Source organism: Myotis nattereri, assembly GCF_964212035.1.
Source record: "Myotis nattereri genome assembly, chromosome: 7".
Classification (NCBI taxonomy): domain Eukaryota; kingdom Metazoa; phylum Chordata; class Mammalia; order Chiroptera; family Vespertilionidae; genus Myotis; species Myotis nattereri.
This window is the reverse complement of record NC_138082.1, coordinates 85,228,582-85,248,604: the sequence shown is the minus strand read 5'-3', so window position 1 is coordinate 85,248,604 and position 20,023 is coordinate 85,228,582. Positions and strand designations below refer to the sequence as shown.

Sequence of the window (20,023 nt, the reverse complement as noted above, 5' to 3'; positions counted from 1 at the left end):
AAGGGCTAGGCAGAGGTACAGGGTGTGCAACAGGGCATGAATGGGGACGGTTATGGAGTCGGGTCCCTGAGTAATCCTGCAGGAGAAAGAGCTTTAGGTGAAGGACGGAGCCATGGTAAAGGCCTGTGTGGGGATGGAGAGGAGGCACTTAAGCAACCATAGAGCTGGGGGAAGTGGGATGCAGGACAGCGGGGCAGGCCAGCAGGCCCGGGCTAACAAGGAGATGCCAGGGGCGGGCCTGCAGAGAGAGGGTTTCGGATACTCATATTGCTTAGGCTTGGGCCAGGCTCGGGGAACGTGTGGAAGGCGGCGATGAGGAGGGGCAGCTCACAGATGGGAGGCTCTGAGCCAAGGTTCGGAGCTGGGCCCGTGTAGAGCATATGCAGGGAGTGGGAACAGCCTACGAGCAGAGACAAAATTTGACATGGAGCAGAGGGAGCCAAGTGAGCAGCAGTTTTAGGGGGACCCCCCCCCACACACACATAATGGGGCTCCCTTATCTTACCATTTGGGAAGGCAGGCTTGATGCCACCATCTTGGCTCTTGCAGGGGTGGTGAGAAAGTGAAGCACATTGAATCCAGACCCCAAACAGTCAAGTCTCCAGCCAAGACCAGGTGGTCCCCTGTGGCAGCAACAGCAGCAGCAGCAGCTGGATGACATGCTGAGGGGCCACTGAAGGTGGTATTTCTGAGTGGGGCTTGTTCACCCGTTCACTAACTCATCCATTCTTCTATGCATACATCAAGCCTGTGCCCAACACTGTTCCAGGGACCTGAGAGACGGGGTGCTCTGCCTCCAACGACAGTCTGGCTAGGCCTGATATGGGGAACCACAGGCTGGCAGAATGGAGCCAGAGCAGAGTGCCAGCCCAGAGCGAAGGACCCAGCAGGAAGGCCCGTCTCCTCATCATGCTCCTCTCCATCACAGTCCGCTGCAGGAACTATGGGCCACCGCGTGGCCTCCCGTAATGCTATGGACCTTCCCCGAGTTACATGATACCAGGCCCAAATCCTTCAACTCTTCCAGGGAAACATAATCACCAACAAAAACAACACAGGAGGCCTGGCTTGCTGATCACAACTCTCCTCACCAGCCCCATCTGATCAAAGGTGGGCGCTGGCTCTGTCTACCAGAGGGCTCAAGGAAAACAGCAGGCTCAGGATGGGACACCAGGCCGGGTCGACAGTCCACCTCCACCCCTCTGCTCTCATCATGGTCTCCTGTGAGCCAAGTTCATCCCATCTCCATCTCCCCTATGCCCCACCTCACTTCCTCTGCTCTCCGAGTCCTGACCATGCTCCATATTACATCAGTGGGCTCTGTCCCTGCAGGGCCACAGTCTAGCAACGGCTTGTTCCTTCCTCTTCCTTTGGCCAGAGCTCCAGCCAGGTTTCCCTCACCATAGGTCCTACCAGGTTCCAGCCACACGTCTCCCCTTCAGGCCCAGGGGCTCTCCTGGGGCCCACACCTTGTTGACTTCCCAGCCCTCTCTGAGCATGCCAGCTGCACTTGGACACACCACCCTTAAAGCCCTACTGCAAGCTCATATTTCCCAGCCTCACAGGCACAGTAGCTTCTCATCTTGACCTCTCAAGGCTTTTTTAAAAAATGTTTTTATTTATTGATTTTTGAGACCGAGGGAGGGAGAAGGGAGATAGAAATACTGAGAAACATTATTGATTGGCTGCCTCCTGCACACCCCCTACTGGGGATTGAGCCTGCAACCCGGGCATGTACCCTCATTGGAAATTGAACTGGTGACCTCTTGGTTCCTGGGTTGTTGCTCAACCACTGAGCCACGCTGGCTGGGCGCCCCTCAAAGCTTTTAATCTCTACCACAGAAGGAAACTGGGATCTGACCAACAGGCAAACCACGGGGTGGTTCTTCGCTGTAGGAGTGTTCACATCCTGCAAGCACCTCTGGTGGTGAGATGTATGACCGCATCCCCACAGCCTACTGGTTTCAAAGACCTAGAAGGAGGGACATACCGTTTATTTATGCCACACCCTTTTGGCCAGAGGACCCACAATCCTGCCAGAAGTGTACATCATCCCCATTTTACAGTGGAGTAAACCAAGGCTCAGATTCATAAAGGGATGTGCCCAAAGTCGCTTAGATCAGAAGAGGTGGGCTGAGGTAGAATCCAGGCTGTTTAACTCCAATAACATTGGGCTGTGGGTGCAGAGAGCCCCCAGGGTCAATGGCAGGGCTGTGCCTGCACGAGCTGGAACTGTCCGTGAGATGATCCCTTCAGGAGTGGCCTGGGTTGCGTGTCGCCCTCCACATCTGCAGCATGGAATCCCGGCGGGTCGTGTAGGGTAAATGTTTGATGCGGAACCAATGTCTGGGAACGATGTTCCCACTGGGCGTATACAGCTTCTCTCCAGGTGGACCCAAGAGGCTGCGCAGGGCCAGGTTGCCAGACAGAACCTTCTCATAGAACTCCGCTCCACCCTGGGCATAGGCTGCAGACATGGAAGCTGTGCGGCGGTCCAGCCAGGCTTCCAGGGCATGGGTGAGAGAGTCTGTGGAGAAGGCGTAAGCCACAAAGCCTACCACTGCTGCCACCAGGTTGAAGGCAACTCTTAAGTTCATGGGGCCTCCATAGAGCCCCAGGGCATGCTTGGCACTCATGCTCAGTGTCCAAGTTCCTGCCAGGCAAGCGGGGGCCGGCAGGGCCTGCAGGGCAGCTGTACCGCTTTCCAGGTACACCACCTCCCTGGCCAAGGCAAACTTCTGGGCATCATGGGACAGGGTCAGGGCATCTCTCAGCCGGGTACCTTCTGGGCTTTTCCAGTCCACTCTTTGCCCATGTACAATCACACGGCGGTCAGTGTTGGTCAATGTGTCACTCAGGAAGCTGGCGGGGATGCCCACCACGGCCCCAGCAGGGAGTCTTGGGAAGCCAGCACTCACTGGCTGGAAGGTGAAAGTGGTGAAGGCCTTGTAGCAATGGCCTGATGGGACGCCAACGTCCTGTAGCACCTCTTGGAAGAGTCTCTGAAGTTTTGGGGAGAGTAGGGCTGGCTGGCCCTGAGGCCAGTACTGGTATAGCCATCGAACCACAGGATCTGGGAAGAGGTGGTACAAGATCTGGGCCCCAAACAGGCCCGCACAGGAACCCACCAATAGGCCTGTCCTATGTCTCTGCACAAATGCCGCGGCCCGCCACAGGGGACCCGCCATGGATGCTGCCACTGCTGTACACCTGGGCCAAGAAAAAGAGAAGTCAGCCAACGGCTCCCTGGGTCTGCCTGTAGACTGAAAATCCTCCCAGGGCCACATCCTTTCTAACTAGGGCAATACAACACAGTGGTGAGAGCCCGAGTTCCAATCTCAGTTCATCAGCCTCTCCATGTGCCAAACAGGCATGTGAAAATGACCCACCACTACGGTGGCTGTGATGAGTAAATGAATGAACACACATAAAGCAATTAGTGTCTGACACAGTAGTGGACAGCCGTGATCATTTCTGCAATTATTACTTTTATTCCCACAGCATTATTAGTAAGTGCCCAACTGCCTCACTCCATTATTTACCCGAGTGAAGCACTACAACCACGAATTTACAGGTGAAGCCTATGTTCAACTTGCTGAGCACTATTGTGTGTTAGACAGTTCTGACAGCTTTGCACGTATAATCTCACAATGACATGCTCACAACTCCATGACCGAATGACTACATTTGCCCCTATTTAAAGCAGTGAAAACAGGCATAGACAGGCTAAGTGAATTGGTCAAAATTCCAAACTAGTAAAGTGGCTGTTATGGGCTGAATTGTGTCCACCCAAATGCATATACTTAAGTCTTAACCCCAGTACCTCAGAATGTGACTGTATTTATAGAGACGGGGCCTCTAAAGAGGTAGTTAAGTTAAAATGAGGTCATTAGGGTGGGCCCTAATTCAATATGACGTCCTCACGAGAACAGGAGATTAGGACACACAGAGGGAAGATCCTGAGAGCTGACAAGCCAGAAACTGATCACCCACAAGCTAAGGAGAGAAGCCTCAGAAGCAACCAGCTCTGCTGACACCGCGACCATGGACTTCCAGTCTCTAGAATCATTAGAGAAATAAATCTCTGCCATCCAGTTCTTGTCATGACAGCCCTGGCGGACTAGTGATACAGGCACAGTATCTGAGCACAGGTGGTCAGGTGTTCACAGCAAACTTCATTTTAGGAAAAATCTTATCCCTGGCTGGGAGGCGTGGTTAGTTAGAGTCATCCCTACACCTAAAGGTTGCCAGTTTGATGCCTGGTCAGGGCACATGGCCAGGTCAGGGCAGGGACGGAGGCAACTGATTGATGTTTCTCTCTCACATCGATGTCCCTCTCTCTCTCAAATCAATTTAAAAACAGCATATCCTTGTGTAAGGATTAAACCAAAATTGTAATGCCAAATTGCAAACATACAAAAGTAGAAAAAATATTACATCAACTTTAATCACATGGCCAATCTTGTTTCATCTCTACTCCCACCCATATTCCCCCTTTAACTGGTTTATTTTGAAAAACAGCCCGGGCAACCCATTATTTCAAATGTGAATATTTCAGGAAAGTTCACAATTAATTTAACTTTTGTTGAAGCTTCCTGTCTACAAAAAGTTTGTGTGTGTGAGAGAGGGAAGTGTTTAATTAGAGAATAAGATGCTGCACATAAAAACGTGGGGCACTTATTTTAATGAATGCCTAGTCACACACCTGGCTCTTTTTTCCGATGAGGAAACAGCTAGGAAAGGAAGGGTCCTGGCCAGGTCCCGATGCCCGGCACCTGCGCCCAGGCCGCCCCGTCGGCACGCACCCCTCGGCAGCTGAGACTTCCTGCGGCTCCCAGCCGGGCCCCCAGGCTCCGCTCGGGACTCCCACTCCCTACCTGCAAGGAACCTGGGGCGCGATCGGCCCCTGGGTGCCCGCACCGACCACCCAGGCCCGCACGCTCACCTCCACCGCCTCCACCGCCGCAGCCTAGGACGCCGCAACGTGTGTTCTGGGTGGCGCCGGGAGCAAAGCAAGCCGGCGGGGGCGGGGACAGGGGGCGGGGCCTGTCGCAAAGCACGCCGGGGGCGGGGACAGGGGGCGGGGCCTGTCGCAAAGCACGCCGGCGGGGGCGGGGATAGGGGGCGGGGCCGGGCACAAAGCACGCCGGGAGGCGGGAAAAGGGGGCGGGGCCTGTCGCAGGAGGCTCCTCCCCCAGCTGAGTGCCATGCGGGTGGCCTGCGACCTGCAGCGTCCTGGCGGCGGATTGGCCCCTCGGTTTAACTTTGGAGGATACGGGGCTCCGCGGGGTTAGGAGGCGGGTCATAGCCCAGCCTCTGTGGGAGCCCCTGCCCGCCCGACTGCCGGGCCGTGAGCGTTCTGGGAGGAAGCGCACCTCCGGCGGGGTGCTCTGGTCCTCAATTACCACGCCCTCTGCCCCGCACCCCAGTTCCTCTTAGGTGATTCACACTGTACAGTCCATAGAGCAGCGTCACATCTGTCACCTCGCCTTCCAGCAGCTCTATGAGTAGGTCAGGGATGGGCTTGCCACCTGTTTTTGTAAATAAAGGTTTATTGGAATACTGTATAGCCAATAGAATGGACATAAGAGTACCTACTACCTCCTAGTGTAATTGTGGGGTGTCAACGAGTTCATGTGTATATAGTGCTCAGCACAACCCGTGCCATGTAACTACTAGCTGTTATTATTAAGATCTGTTCTGGTTCTGAGACTCCAATTTTGGCTGCTCAGTTGTTTGTATGCAAATGATGCTATAACATCTTTTAATATGTGACCTCAGCCAGATCCAGATGTGGGATATTCTACAGGGCAAATGATGTGTTTTTTCTAACAAATCAATGGCATGAAAAAGATGGAGGCAAAGGAGACTTGAAAGATAGCAGTTAAATCCAACGTGTGGCTTTTATTAGGTCCTGAATTAAGTTAGTTTATTAACTGTCAAAAAAAGACGCCATATTCAGATTTCCCCAAAGACACCTTTGGATTGAGTATTAGGTGAAATTAATAAATTGTTTATTTTGTTAGGTGAGATGAAGCATGATATTTATGTAAACAAAAAAGCCCTTCAACTAGAGATGAATACTGAAGTACTTAGAAGTGAAAAGACATGATGTCTGCTATTTAGTTCAAAAGATTACAGCCAAAACAAAACAATGAAACAGGCATATATGAAACAACACTGACAAAATGTTGGTAGTTGTTGAAGCTTCATGACAAGTTGGGGAAGGTGTTCATCAGACTGTGCTGTATTTTATATATGTCTGGATACTTCCATAATAAATTTTTTTAATGTGTCTTTAAAAATAGGCTGACCATTTTGAGTTTATTCTTGTGTATGGTGTAAGTTGGTGGTCTAGTTTCATCTTTTTGCATGTGTCTGTGCAGTTTTCTCAGCACCATTTGTTGAAGAGACTGTCTACTCCATTGTATGTTCTTGCCTCCTTTGTCAAATATTAATTGACCATAATGGTGTGGATTGGTTTTTGGGGTCTCTGTTCGGATCCATTGGCTTATATGTCTGTTCTTGTGCCAGTACCAGCCTGTGATTACAATGGCTTTGTAGTATAGTTTGATATCCGGTATTGCGATCCATCCAACTTCATTCTTCCTCATGATTGCTGTGGCTATTCGGGGTCTATAGATTGCTTTAGGTAGGTGGACATTTTAATGATGTTAATTCTTCCAATCCAAGAACATGGTACACACTTCCGCTTGTTTGTATTTTCCTCCCAACATCCTATAGTTTTTCTAGTTAGGTCTTTTATCTCCTTAGTTAAGTTTTTGTGAGAAATGCTCACCTGTCTGAATTCAAATAATGGACTCAGAGATAGAAATATGGTGAAAATGAGACTTTTTAAAAAATATATATATTTTATTGATTTTTTTACAGAGAGGAAGGGAGAGAGAGAGAGTTAGAAACATCGATCAGCTGCCTCCTGCACATCTCCTACTGGGGATGTGCCCACAACCCAGGTACATGCCCTTGACTGGAATCGAACCTGGGACCTTTCAGTCCTCAAGCCGTCGCTCTATCCACTGAGCCAAACCGATTTCGGTGAAAATGAGGCTTTTAATACACTCTCCAGAGTGGGTGTCCCATCCGGTTATACAGGCACATCTGGGGCAGCAAACATAGCCCATTTATTCAGTCCCTCCTTCGGTTCTCATTGGCTGAGCACCATGGGGGGTAACCTGTTTCCTCATACATCACCTATGTCTTGCTGTCTCCCATTTGGGTCATTTAAAAAAAAATTGGGCTGAGGCCTTTTCTAACTGCCTCCTCCTTCTCCTGTCTAGCTGAGGCAGGCCCCTCAGGTGGTTTCCACTATGATGCTGGCCCATGTACCCTTTGTTCTTACATCCTCTTTCCTCCTCCCTACATTCTGTTTGCCCTGGGGAAATTCAGCAAATCCCATCTAAAAGCTGACCATGCTGGAGATGGATCACAGAGGTCCATTTCCTACAGTTTATTCCTAGGTATCTTTTTTTTTTTTTTTTAATGGGATTGTTTTTTTAGTTTCTCTTTCTGAGAGTTCATTATTGGTATACAAAAATGCCATCAATTTCTAGGTGTTGATTTTATATCCTGCTACTTTGCTGAATTCATTTATTAAATCTAGTAACCCCGAAACACCAATCAGAAAGAATGTATGCACCCCTATGTTCATAGCAGCATTATTTACAGTAGCTAATATTTGGAAATAGCCCAAGTGACCATCAATAGATCAATGGATAAAAAAGCTGTGGTACATTTACAATAGAATACTATGCAGTTGTAAAAAAGAAGGTTCTCTTACCCTTTGAGGTAGCATGGATGGACCTAGAAACTATCATGCTAAGTGAAATAAGCCAATCATAGAAAAACAAATATCACATGATCTCACTTATTTGTGGAATCTGATGAACAAAATGAATTGATCAACAAAATAAGACCTGAGACATGGAGATATGGAACAGACTGACATATCTCAGGGAGTTGGGAGGACAAGAAGAGATAAACCAAATAACTTAATATGCTTACTAGAGGCCTGGTGCACGAAAATTTGTGCACTTAGGAGGGGTCCCTCAGCCCAGCCTGTGCCCTCTCATAGTTCAAGAACCCTCAGGGGATGTCCACCTGCTGGCTTAGGCCCGCTTCCCAGGGGATCAGGCCTAAGCTGGCAGTCAGACATCCCTCTGGCAGCCCAGGAGCCCTTGGGGGATGTCCAACTAACGCTAAGCCATTAGTTGGACATCCTTAGTGCTGCCGATGAGGCGGGAGAGGCTCCTGCCACCGCTGCTGCATTGGCCAGCCATGAGCTGGCTTCTGGCTGAGTGGCGCTCCCCCTGTGGAAGCACACTGAACACCAGGGGGCAGCTCCTGCGTTGAGTATCTTCCCCCTGGTGGTCAGTGCACGTCATAGTGACCGGTCGTTCCAGGTCATTCCATTGTTAGGGTCAATTTGCATATTACCCTTTTATCATATAGAATACGCATAGCCCATGGACACAGACAATAGGGTGGTGAAGGCCTGAGGGGGTAGGGGCTGGGCAGAGGGGGAGTAAATGAGGGGAATGGCGAACATTTGTAATACTGTGAACAATAAAAGTGTATATTAAAAAATAGGCTGACCAGTTTGACTTAATCAAATGAAAACTTTTGGGCATTAAAGAACATTATTAAGAAAGTCAAAAGACAAAAAAAAGTCAAAAGACAGTTCACATAATGGGATAACATATTTGCAAATCATATATATGATAAGGGTCTAGTATGCAGAATATATAAAGAACTTGTAACAACTCAACAACAAAAAGATAACAACCCAGTTAAAAAATGGGCAAATGACTTGAACAGACATTTCTTTAAAGAAGATATGCAAATGGCCAACAAGCACATCAAAAGATGTTCATCAGTAGTCATTAGGAAATCCACACTACCGGTAAGATACTACCTCACCTACTAGAATGTCATAAAAACAACAAACCAACAGAAAATAAACGTGAGAGTGCAGAAACTGAAACATTCGTGCATTATGGGTGGGAATATGAAACGGTTCAGCCCCTGTAGAGAACAGTTTGACAGCTCCTCACAAAGTTAAACAGAATTATCATATGATCAAGCAATTTCACTTCTAGGAATATACCCAAAAGAATCGAAAGCAGGTACTTAAACAAATACTTGTGCACAAAAGTTCACATATAATCACAGTAACCAAAAGGTGGAAACAACCCAAATGTCCATTAACTGATGTATGGATAAATAAATAAAGTATGGTATAATCCACACAATAAAATATTATCCTATATAATAAAAGCCTAATATCCAAATTGCCCCCTCCACCAGGAGTTTGACCACTCGCTATGACGTGCGCTGATTACAAGGGGACAGCGCGGAACATGGTGGGTGTTGGTGATGTGTGCTGGCAGCAGGCAGCAGTGGAGGCACGCCAGCCCTGATGGGCCTGATGAGAGCCGGACCGCGGTGGAATGGTGGAGCAGGTGAGCAGGTGGTGCCAGGCCAAGGCAGCGGGACCTGATCGTCCCGCAGATGGTGACCAGTGGGGGAGCGGAGGGTGGGCCGCCACCCGGCTCCCAGGTGCTCAGGGAGCTGGGCGAGGGGCCAGATTGTCCCACCAATTGCCCTGCAGACTTCGACCAACATCCATTACAGAGAAAGGGCAAATAGCAATATTAAAATATTTCTCATTACTTTCCTTTCAATGTGGACTAATCCGTGCACCGGGTTACTAGTTTGGTCATAAAAAGGAATGACCACAACATGGATGACCTTGAAAATGTGATGCTAAGTGAAAGAAGCTCATCATAAAAGGCCATATATTGTATGATTGCATTTATGTGAAATGTCCAGTATCTATAGGCAAATCTATAGAAACAGAAAGGCTGTAAAAGGATGAGGGAGGGATAATGAGGAGTGACTGCTGATGGAGATAGGGTTTCTTTTAGAATCAATGCAGTAAAAACATTTATTTAATGTGTTATTTAACAACATAAGAAAATAAGATAATTTCCGGGAGGGATAAGGCTACTAAGGAAGTAAAACTGGTACTAGGATAAAAGCGATAGGGTGGGGAGATTCTTCAGCTACAGTGTTTAGGGAAAGCCTCTCTCTACAGAGATGAAGTTTGGGCTGAGTCCTGAGTAATGGGGAGGATAAGATGATGATCTGTATGAAAGTTGTCGCAGCAGAGAAAACAGCCAGTTCCATGGCCCAAGGACAGGAACAAGAGTGTGTTTGAAGAGCAAAAATTCCAATGTAGTTGGCGGGGACTTGGATGCTTTAGGCCCTTGCATTGTATTCTAACTTCAATGGCCGGTTATTGGTGACTTAGGCAAGAACTGTTCAGTGGAAAGTGAGCGGGATAGTTTGATTGGGTGACGAGAAAATGGGAGGAGGGGTTTAGGAAGTGGAGGCAGGGAATATAGCCAACTATTTTAGCTGTGAAAGATAGCGTTTAAGAAGGGTTTTGCTTTGTATGGCATGTTTATGATAATTATGTCACTGAGAAATGTTATTATTGAAATGATCTCATTGTGAGAGATAAATGGAAGAGGGGATCCCACAGGAAGGAATTCCTTGAGTAGGAAGAAGACATGGGTAGGAGGAGGAAGAGAGATCAGGACCAGTTCTACACGATAACAAGGGGGAAGCTGCTATCGACTCAACACTTTGCACACCTTAACCTTAGTGTTGTGTATAAACTATATCTCAATAAAGCTGGGAACAGAGGAGACTGGTGGTTACTGGGCCCAGGCCAGTGGTTTCATGATGGGAAGATGAGGTTGCTTTTATCTGATTGCTTCTTTTCTCCTCAGTGACTTATGGAGGAAGAGTGTAGAGGGAAGTGCCTGGTGAAGGCTTAAAGAAAGCAGAAAATAAGGGAAAATTTCATTCAAAGAGGGAGAAAGAATCCACCAGGAAAATGTAATAATTGTTGTAGAGAACTGAGTGCCTATTTGAGATTTGAGACTAGTTAGTACTGTTGTGCGAATTTCTCCAACAGTGTTCAGGTGCTCAGGTGCAGGGATAGGTAGATGGAGTTTGAAAGTCAAGTGCAGAGTGGGGAGCAATAGGCAAGGGAGGTGGGGCTGTTTGCAAAGAAGTGATGATGGTGGACCAGGAAGTCTAAGCTGTTGAGGAGGATGGCGAGGACCAGTGGGAGTGATTTATGTGCTTAACACTTAAATGGTGCATTCCATGTGCCCAGCACGGTTTCTATGCACTTCACAAAAGGCAAGATTACTGGTCCAGTTGGAATGGACCATTAGTCGGACATCCTTAGCGCTGCCGATGAGGTAGGAGAGGCTCCCACCACCACCGCTGTGCTGGCAGCCATCAGTCTGGCTTGTGGCTGAGCAGAGCTCCCACTGTGGGAGAGCACTGACCACCAGGGGACAGCTCCTGCATTGAGCGTCTGCCCCCTGGTGGTCAGTGTGTGTCACAGTGATCAGTCATTCCCAGTCGCTCTGCTGTTAGGGTCAGTTTGCATATTACCCTTTTATTATATAGGATAGAGGCCTGGTGCAAGGGTGGGGGCCAGCTGGTTTGCCCTGAAGGGTGTCCGGGATCAGGGTGGGGGTCCCGTAGGAGTGCCTGGCCAGCCTGGGTGAGTGGCTGATGGCTGTTTGCAGCTGGTCACACCCCTTCAGGGTGGGGGTCCCCACTGGGGTGCCTGGCCAGCCTGGGTAAGGGGCTGATGGCTGTTTGCAGGTTGGTCAAGCTCCCCCTGCCAGTGGGGACCCTCACCCCATGGAGGTTTGGCCAGCCTGGGTGAGGCACTGATGACTATTTTCAGGCTGGCCACACCCCCTTTAGGGTGGGGGGTCTCCACTGGGGTTCCTGGCCAGCCTGGGTGAGGGGCTGATGGCTGTTTGCAGGCTGGCCAAGCCCCCCAGCAGGTACCCTCACCCCATGAGGGTGTGGCCATCCTGGGTGAGGGGCTGATGGCTGTTTGCAGGCTGGCCACAGCCCCCAGCCACCCAAGCTCCCAGGGGATGCTGGCTGGAAGCAGGTATCTGAGATTTATTTAGCTTCTATAATTGAAACTTTGTTGCCTTTTGTGGAGGCCACAGCAGGCCAGGGCGGGCCGGAAGCTTGGATTCCTTTATCGCTGGGGCAACCAAACCTCCTGCTTGCTCCAGCTCCCTGGCTACCAGCCGCCATCTTGGTTGAGTTAATTTGCATATAGTTGCTCTGATTGGCTGGTGGGTGTGGCTTGGGCATAGCGAAGGTACGTCAAGTAGCATCTTTGTCTTTTATTAATGTAGATTTCAGTCTTTGATACAGTTTTAGTTAATTTTTACATGTGATGCTAGGCAAGGGTCCACCCTTTTTTTTTTTGTATGTGGATATCCAGTTTCTCAGCACCATTTGCTAGAAAGATTGTCCTTTCCTCATTGAATGGTCCTGCCATCCTTGTCAAAAATCATTTTCTCATGTATGCAAGGGTTTATTGCTGGCCTCTCTATTCTGTTCCATTGGTCTCACTTTATGATAGTACCACATTGTTTTGATTAGTGTAGCCTTTGTAATGAATTCTGAAATCAGGAACTGTGAAACCTCCAACTTTGTTCTTTTTCAAGTTCATGTTGGTCCCTTAAGATTTCATATAAGTTTTAATACAGGTTTTTATATTTCTGGGAAAAATAGCATTAGAATTTTGATAAGGATAGCATTGAATCTGTAGATTGCTTTGGGTTGTATTGACACCTTAAAAATATTAAATCTCCACCCCATGAGTAAAAGGCAGCAGGAAAAGAGGAAAACCAAATATGAGATGGATTGACTCCATAAAAGAAGCCATAGGCAAGAGTCCCCAGGAGCTGAGTAGGGCTGTTGAGGATGGGACATTGTGGACTTCACTCATTAATAAAGTCTACAGGAGTCAGAGCTGACTCAATGGTACGCAACACATACAGTCCACAAATATGGATGTGTTTCCATTTATTTGTGTCTTCTTTAGTTTCTTTCAGCGATGTTTTATAGTTTCATTATACAAGTCTCTCACCGAAAACACAATTCCTGTGTGTTTTATTCTTTTTGCTGCTATTCTAAATAAAATTGTTTTCATAACTTCCGTTTCAGATTATTTATTGCTAGTTGTATAGCAATTGGTTTTTGTGTGTTAACTTTGTATCCTGCTACTTTGCCGAATTCACTTACCAGCTCTGACAGGAATTTTTAGGGTTTTCTGCATATGAGATTACATCACCTGTGAACAGAGATAATTTTACTTCTCCCTTTCTAATTTGGCTGCTTTTATTGCTTTTCTGTGCCTAATTGCTCTGGCTAGAACTTCGTGTGCCACGTTAGGTAGAACTGGGGAAAGTAAGCGTTCCTGTCTTGTTCCTGATCTTAGAAGAAAGCTTGCAGTCTTTCACTGTTGAGTATGATGTGTACTGTGGGGTTTTCATATATGGCTTTTATTATTTTGGGGCAGTTTTCTTCTCTTCCTAGTTTGTTGAGTTTTTTTTCTCATGAAAGAGTTTGGAATTTTGTCAAATGCTTTTGCTGCACCAATTGAGATAATCATGTGTTTTCCCCTTTAATTTGTTAATGTGGTTGATTTTTGTACCATTCCAGGAATAAATCCCACCTCGTCAGGGTGTATGATCCTTTTAGTGTGCTGCTGGATTTGTTTTGATAGTATTTTGTTGAGGATTTTTGTAACAATATTAATTTTTTTTAATATATTTTATTGATTTTTTACAGAGAAGAAGGGAGAGGGATAGAGAGTTAGAAACATCGATGAGAGAGAAACATCGATCAGCTGCCTCCTGCACACTCCCTCCTGGGGATGTGCCTGCAACCAAGGTACATGCCCTTGACTGGAATCGAACCTGGGACCCTTGACTCCGCAGGCTGACGCTTTATCCACTGAGCCAAACCAGTCAGGGCAACAATATTAATTTTTGATATCAGGGCAATACTGCCACACAGAATGAATTAGAAGGTGTCCCCTCTTCTACAATTTTTGGGAAAAAGTTTGAGGATTGGCATTACTTGTTCTTTAAATATTTGGTAGAATTCAGGAATTTCTTTGCTGGAAGACTTTTAATTACTGAATCAATCTTCTTACTTATTATAGGTCTACTCAGATTTTCTATTTCTTCATACAATATTTCTGAAGGGATGCCTGGCTGTGTTGCTCAGTGGTTGAGCATCAACCTATGAACCAGGAGGTTACAGTTCAATTCCTGATCAAGGCATATGCAGGTTGTGGGCTCAATCCCCAGTGTGGGGTGTGCAGGAGGCAGCTGATCAATGATTCTCTCTCATCATTGATGTTTCTATCTCTCTCCCTCTCCCTTCCTCTCTGAAATCAATAAGAATGTGTAAAAATTTTTTTTCTCGTGGGGCTTCTGGGCATAAAATTTAAGAGTTACTATGTTTTAATTACTATTCAGTTGATTAAAGCAGCGAGTTTATTTTTATTTTTTTAAAATAAAGCTATTTTTATTTTATTTATTATTGATTTTAGAGAGAAGAAGGGAGAAAGAGAGAGAGGAATCTGTAACCTGGGTATGTGCCCTAATGGGAATCGAACCCACCACCTTTTGGGTGTACGGATGACGCTTCAACCCACTGAGCCACACAGTCAGGGCTAAAGCAGTGAGGTTAAGTATCCTGTGTCTCCTAAGCTTAAAAAACTTCAGTTTAAAAATAGTTACCTTGCCCAGGCCTCACTGCCTCAATGGCTAGAGTGTCGGCCTGTGCACTGAAGGGTCGTGGGTTCAATTCCTGGCCAAGCGCACACACCTGGGTTGCAGGTTTGATCCCTGACCGGCAGGGGCACGTGTGGGAAGCAACTGTTTTTTTGGCAAAACATTGGTATTCCAGGCCCTTCTTCATTATCTTTACTCCAAGATATAGATTCAGATACTTCCCAAGGCTTCCTGGTTCCTTTGGCTGCGGAATTGTATTTGGGACCAAAATCTACGTGGTTTGGACACATAGATTGCTCTTCTTGACGCTGGGGGTGATAACGCAGCAGATCACATTAGAGGCAGGCTCAGGAAATGCATGTCTTTGAAATGTCATGAAACCATACAATTATTTCCAAGTTAACTTCAACCTAACAGTTCTTAAATAAATCTTGTTCTAATATAAAATGATTTCTTTTTTTCTTGTCTTTTGTGAGATACCAGCTCCCCTTATCGCCACAGTATACCGCATGCTCTTGCTAACTTTAGCATGCCATGCTGCAGATTGCAACACTGGCCAGCGAGGTCCAGGGTTCCCTGCCTCGGCTGGGCTGCACACTCCCCGTCTGCTTCCGTGGTCCCATTTTCCCACAGAACTAGTGCTGCTTAGTGTCTTTTTGCCGTCGGGAGCTGGGACTAATATGCCTACTCTCCCTGATGGCGAAAGTTTCCAAAATACGCCATTGGAAGCCAGCGATGACTGTAGTGTGAGCAGTTAGATTAAGTAATATCAGCTCACTGGGTATCAATGACATGACTTTATTTTTCCAGTAATTGCTACCTACTATACCAGTGATGGCGAACCTTTTGAGCTCGGCGTGTCACCATTTTGGAAAACCCTAACTTAACTCTGGTGCCGTGTCACACATAGAAATTTTTTGATATTTGCAACCATAGTAAAACAAAGATTTATATTTTTGATATTTATTTTATATATTTAAATGCCATTTAACAAAGAAAAATCAACCAAAAAAATGAGTTCGTGTGTCACCTCTGACACGCGTGTCATAGGTTCGCCATCACTGTCCTATACTTTCAAACCACCTGATTTCCTGCTTCTTAGCAGGCTCCCTTAGTGATGCAAGATCCAAATCTGTCAGTTGTCCACCAAGAGCAGTTGCTGAGACAGTATCAGTTTGGTTAAGACTCAGACTCATTGTCTGTTTTCAAACTTCAGGCCTGGTATTTCACACCAAGTTGCCCTTACCACATTCGCATCCCACTCCCAGTGCAGACTAGACTTGTGGCTCCCTCCGCTCTTCTCCTTGCATGACTGCTCACTGGGGCTCCTCCTACTTGTGGGTCATACTGTGAACAGCCGATGTTGGTGGTAACAACATTTCTGTCTCCTGTGAGCCTTTCTGCTAACCAAGCTTGATTTTTGGTGGTGGTGGAAGTAAACAGCACTCCATGGCAAGGTGGGATTAGTCTTGGTAAGTACTCTAGACTTAGAGTCTAGGGCAGTGGTTCTCAACCTTCCTAATGCCGCGACCCTTTAATACAGTTCCTCATGTTGTGGTGACCCCCAATTTCATTGTTACAAATTGAACATAATTAAAGCATAGTGATTAATCACAAAAACGATATGTCATTATATATGTGTTTTCCGATGGTCTTAGGCGACACTTGTGAAAGGGTCGTTCGACCCCCAAAGGGGTCGCGACCCACAGGTTGAGAACCGCTGCTCTAGGGGAAGGTGGGCAAACAGTTTAGTTAAGGTCCACAGCCGTTAGCTGGAAGTTATAGGATAGGCCTGGGGCCTCTGGTCAGGCTTGTAATTGAGGTGAATGTATCAGCCCAAAGCAGAAGCAGAGCTTCTGGAAGGCCAGAGTGGGAGGGGGAGCAGCAGAACCATTGGTGTCCCAAGGGTGGCCAGCGTGGGGCTCCGGGAAATCTGGGTCATGAGAGTAGCCTGACCCTAGGTTCTGCCTCAACTCAGGTCAACTTCTGCCACCAGGAAGAGTAAGCACTTCAAGAAAGGCCCCTCCTTTTGTGGGCCACTAGCTGCTGAGAGATTGACGGCTGTACCTGGGCTAGTGTGTGTGTGTGTGTGTGTGTGTGTGTGTGTGTGTGTGTGTGTAAGGGCTGAGCTATTGGATAATGGGGAGTAAGCTTTGTCTGACAACCTTTTATATACATCTTAATATCTTTTGTGTTTTTTTTTTTTTTTGCATCGCTTCCTTTGAAGTCTTTTCACAATGGCTTTAACAAACTTCCTGCAAACGAAGTATCTGAAATAAAACATTTAATTGAAGATACTTCCTCAACAAATAAACATTGAGATCCTAATAATAGCTAATGTTTAGTATGTACTGTGCTGTAACATCTCATTTAACCCCATAACAATCCCATAAAGTCAAAAAGGCTATTCCCCCTATTTAATAAAAGTCGAGAAAACTGCATGAATTTGCTAAATTTGTGGTGACCACACCCATATTTAGCAGGACGGGATTAGATGATGTTCCATGTCCTTCCATCTCTGATGTTCTGGATTTTAAATTCTCTACTGGGTTTAACTCATTTTTTTCCTATAACAAATATACTCTATGAACACGTATGTCCATGGAAAGGTGAACAGATATTAAACACATAGTTCCCGTATTTCTTTTACATTCTTTCATCCAACAAACATTTATTGAGAGCCTACCTGTGCCAGACGTCTCGCTGTGTGCTGGGGTGCAGAAATGGGTGAGACGCGGCCACTGCCCTTGTGGGACAAACTTACCACTGTGTTTCTCTAGCTCCAGACCGATTGCTCTTAGAGCCAGGGCTTTTAGAGAAAGCACGTCCAGAAAGGCACTTACAAATAACTAAGTAAAACGTAAACGTCATTATGTAATATCTTTACACTTAGAGACCCCAAATTTGAAAGTTTAAATAGAAAGTAAAGAAATGTAAATCTGTAATATTTTCATTGATTTTCATGTGATCGAGAGAAGAGTGGAGTACGAGTCAGGCAGCCCAAACCAGGCCGTTTTGTTTATTGGGCAAATCCATGAACCTCTCTGTACCTCAGTTTCCCCATCTGCAAATCACCATAGTAACAACTGCTCTGTGTCTCAGAATGTTGTGAGGAAAATGCTTCACACACTAAAAGGAAGCAATTATAATTACTTGTAAAATGAAGCAGTTTAGTAACTTATCCTGAGGTTCTTTGGTTTTACATAGTTTGGGCTTTAGAGAGAGAATGGGGTGATAACCGGAGCGATGCAGGAGAGCGAGCTGGCAGTCTTTAAGGGCAGCTGTTTACCCCTGACGCCTCGTGCCCTCAGCCAGCCCTTGCTTATATCTGGATGTCGATGGAACCTGGCTCTGATCCCACAGGAAGCCCTCAAACTTCACGTGGCCAATGATTTCACGGAAGGAACTTTTTCTGTGGGGCTTATCCCAGATGACAATATATAGAAGGTCTTCTTGCCTTTGCCACCTAGTGGTTGTCTGAAAAAAGGGAGGAAAGCAGAGACCATCATTCATATTTGGAAGTCGCGTTGCTTGGCTTCCTGGTGGGAATCCTAGGCTACTACTTAGGAGGCAGAAGAGGCCTTTCTTGTGGCATCCACCAGGTGGCACCAGAGCCCCAATATACTCAGCCCATTCCAGGGGCCCCAGCTGAGATGGGCCTTGGAAGGCAGGGAGAGAAATGAAAGGCATTGGCTCTGGTTTATGGGTGGGGAAACAGATGGATACAGATACATGCACTGACATGAGAACAGGTTCAAAGTCAGTGTAACACGCCCTAAGCCAGAAGCTCACACAAGTAATGCAGTGCTGGCTGCCAGGAAGAAGGCGGGGCTGGGGGAGGTGGGGTTGCAGGGGCCCAGGAACTGCTGACTGGCTGTGCTGAGTGCAGCGGCTAGTGAGGTGGAAGGTGGACGTCCAGGGAGGCAGCTCCCTGAGTAAGCCTGACAGGGCCCTTCCCTCTCAGTAGCCGTGGGGACTAGACACTGGGAGATGACTTAGTTCCACCTTGGAAGCAGTGCAGGGCCCAAGGGCCAGGGGCCTGGGGAAGACCGAGCTGTGCAGGACTTGAAGGCCAGAAGGTGGTGCAGTCTTAGGAGCAGCAGGCGCAAAGGTGCAGGTGTGAGGGCAGACCTATGAGACTGCTGAGGCTGGTGAGTGCGGAGGAGGGATGCAGAGGGAAGGTCAGGGTTCTTGGCCCCTGGGAGCCTTGAAAAGATTACCAATCAGGCCCTCATTGGTTTGGCTCAGTGGATAGAGCCTCGGCCTGCGGACTGAAGGGTCCCTGGTTCGATTCCGTTAAGGGCATGTACCTTGGTTGTGGGCACATCCCCAGTAGGGGCCGTGTGGGAGGCAGCTGATCGATGTTTCTCTCTCATCAATGTTTCTAACTCTCTATCCCACTCCCTTCCTCTCTGTAAAAAAATCAATAAAATATATTTAGAAAAAAAAAAGATTACCAATCTGAAGGATAAACTGGAAACTACAGAGATTGATTCCCTACAGGGGATAGTCTCACGGGGGTAATAAGATGAGGGAATGGGAACTGGGAGTAAGAATGAGGGGGCAGGACACTTGCCTGAGTCTGGCTCTCAGAACCAGTGTGATGCTCCACATACCCGTCACATGCCCACATATAAACAAACAGCTAAAACCCATGAGGACACGGGGGACCCCGAGGTGGATATAAACCGTGAACCCAACCGCATCCCAGATGTGTAACATAACCACACTGATAGGAGTGGAGAGAAAAAGAAAAGGACCGACCTGAGTAACCGAGGAGAACTGTATTCTAACTGGACCCTGCAACGTCAAAGACAAAATGAACTCAAGTAAGAACTGTGATCTGGTTAGTACATGCGTTTCCCACAGGGAGATGGGCTGCAATTCCGACATTACTCTGTGGATATGCTAACACTGGACGAATAAGTCACACTGTGGACAAGGAGAGTGGGATTAGCATTGCTAGAGAAAGAAGTTACCAACGAGGAGAGGGGGAAAGCTAAAGTGAACCTCATAGGCTGGACTGAATCAGAAGTAGCAGCATCAATTCAGGGTTTATAAGCTAGATAGATGTACAGATAGACATACAGGTGTGGTTATGCCTGTGGGTTATATGAATACATGTATTCCCAGCTCTGTCCACTGAGAGAGACCAGAAGCAGTGAGACCCCAGTGGCAATGAGCTGCTTGGCTTCTAAGGGAAGGGGACCAAAGTTTTGCTCTCCTACAACTGTCCTTTGGATATGGGGAGACTGATCTTAAGCTGGTTATTAAAAAACAAAAGACTCAGAAAGAACCTTTGACCCTCCCTCTTTCCTGCAGGAGAGATTCGCTTGGAAAGGCCTGTTCCAGGAAGGAAG

At 47.1% G+C, this 20,023-nt stretch overlaps 1 protein-coding gene across 2 annotated transcripts; it reads right to left on the bottom strand.

The window, feature by feature from the left end:
- Positions 1 to 1,631: 1,631 nt before the first annotated feature.
- Positions 1,632 to 4,966, bottom strand: TMEM177 (transmembrane protein 177). Of its 2 annotated transcripts, none has more exons than XM_081095297.1 (2): positions 4,706 to 4,966; positions 1,632 to 3,210 (listed from the first exon to the last, which is right to left on the bottom strand). In XM_081095297.1, the coding sequence occupies exon 2, from the start codon at positions 3,186 to 3,188 to the stop codon at positions 2,253 to 2,255; it is 936 nt and encodes a 311-aa protein (XP_080951423.1). In that variant the 5' UTR covers positions 3,189 to 3,210; positions 4,706 to 4,966; the 3' UTR covers positions 1,632 to 2,252. The 2 variants fall into 2 exon arrangements, with proteins under 2 accessions (XP_080951423.1, XP_080951424.1); XM_081095298.1 differs by having other exon boundaries at positions 1,638 to 3,210; positions 4,946 to 4,954.
- Positions 4,967 to 20,023: the final 15,057 nt, after the last annotated feature.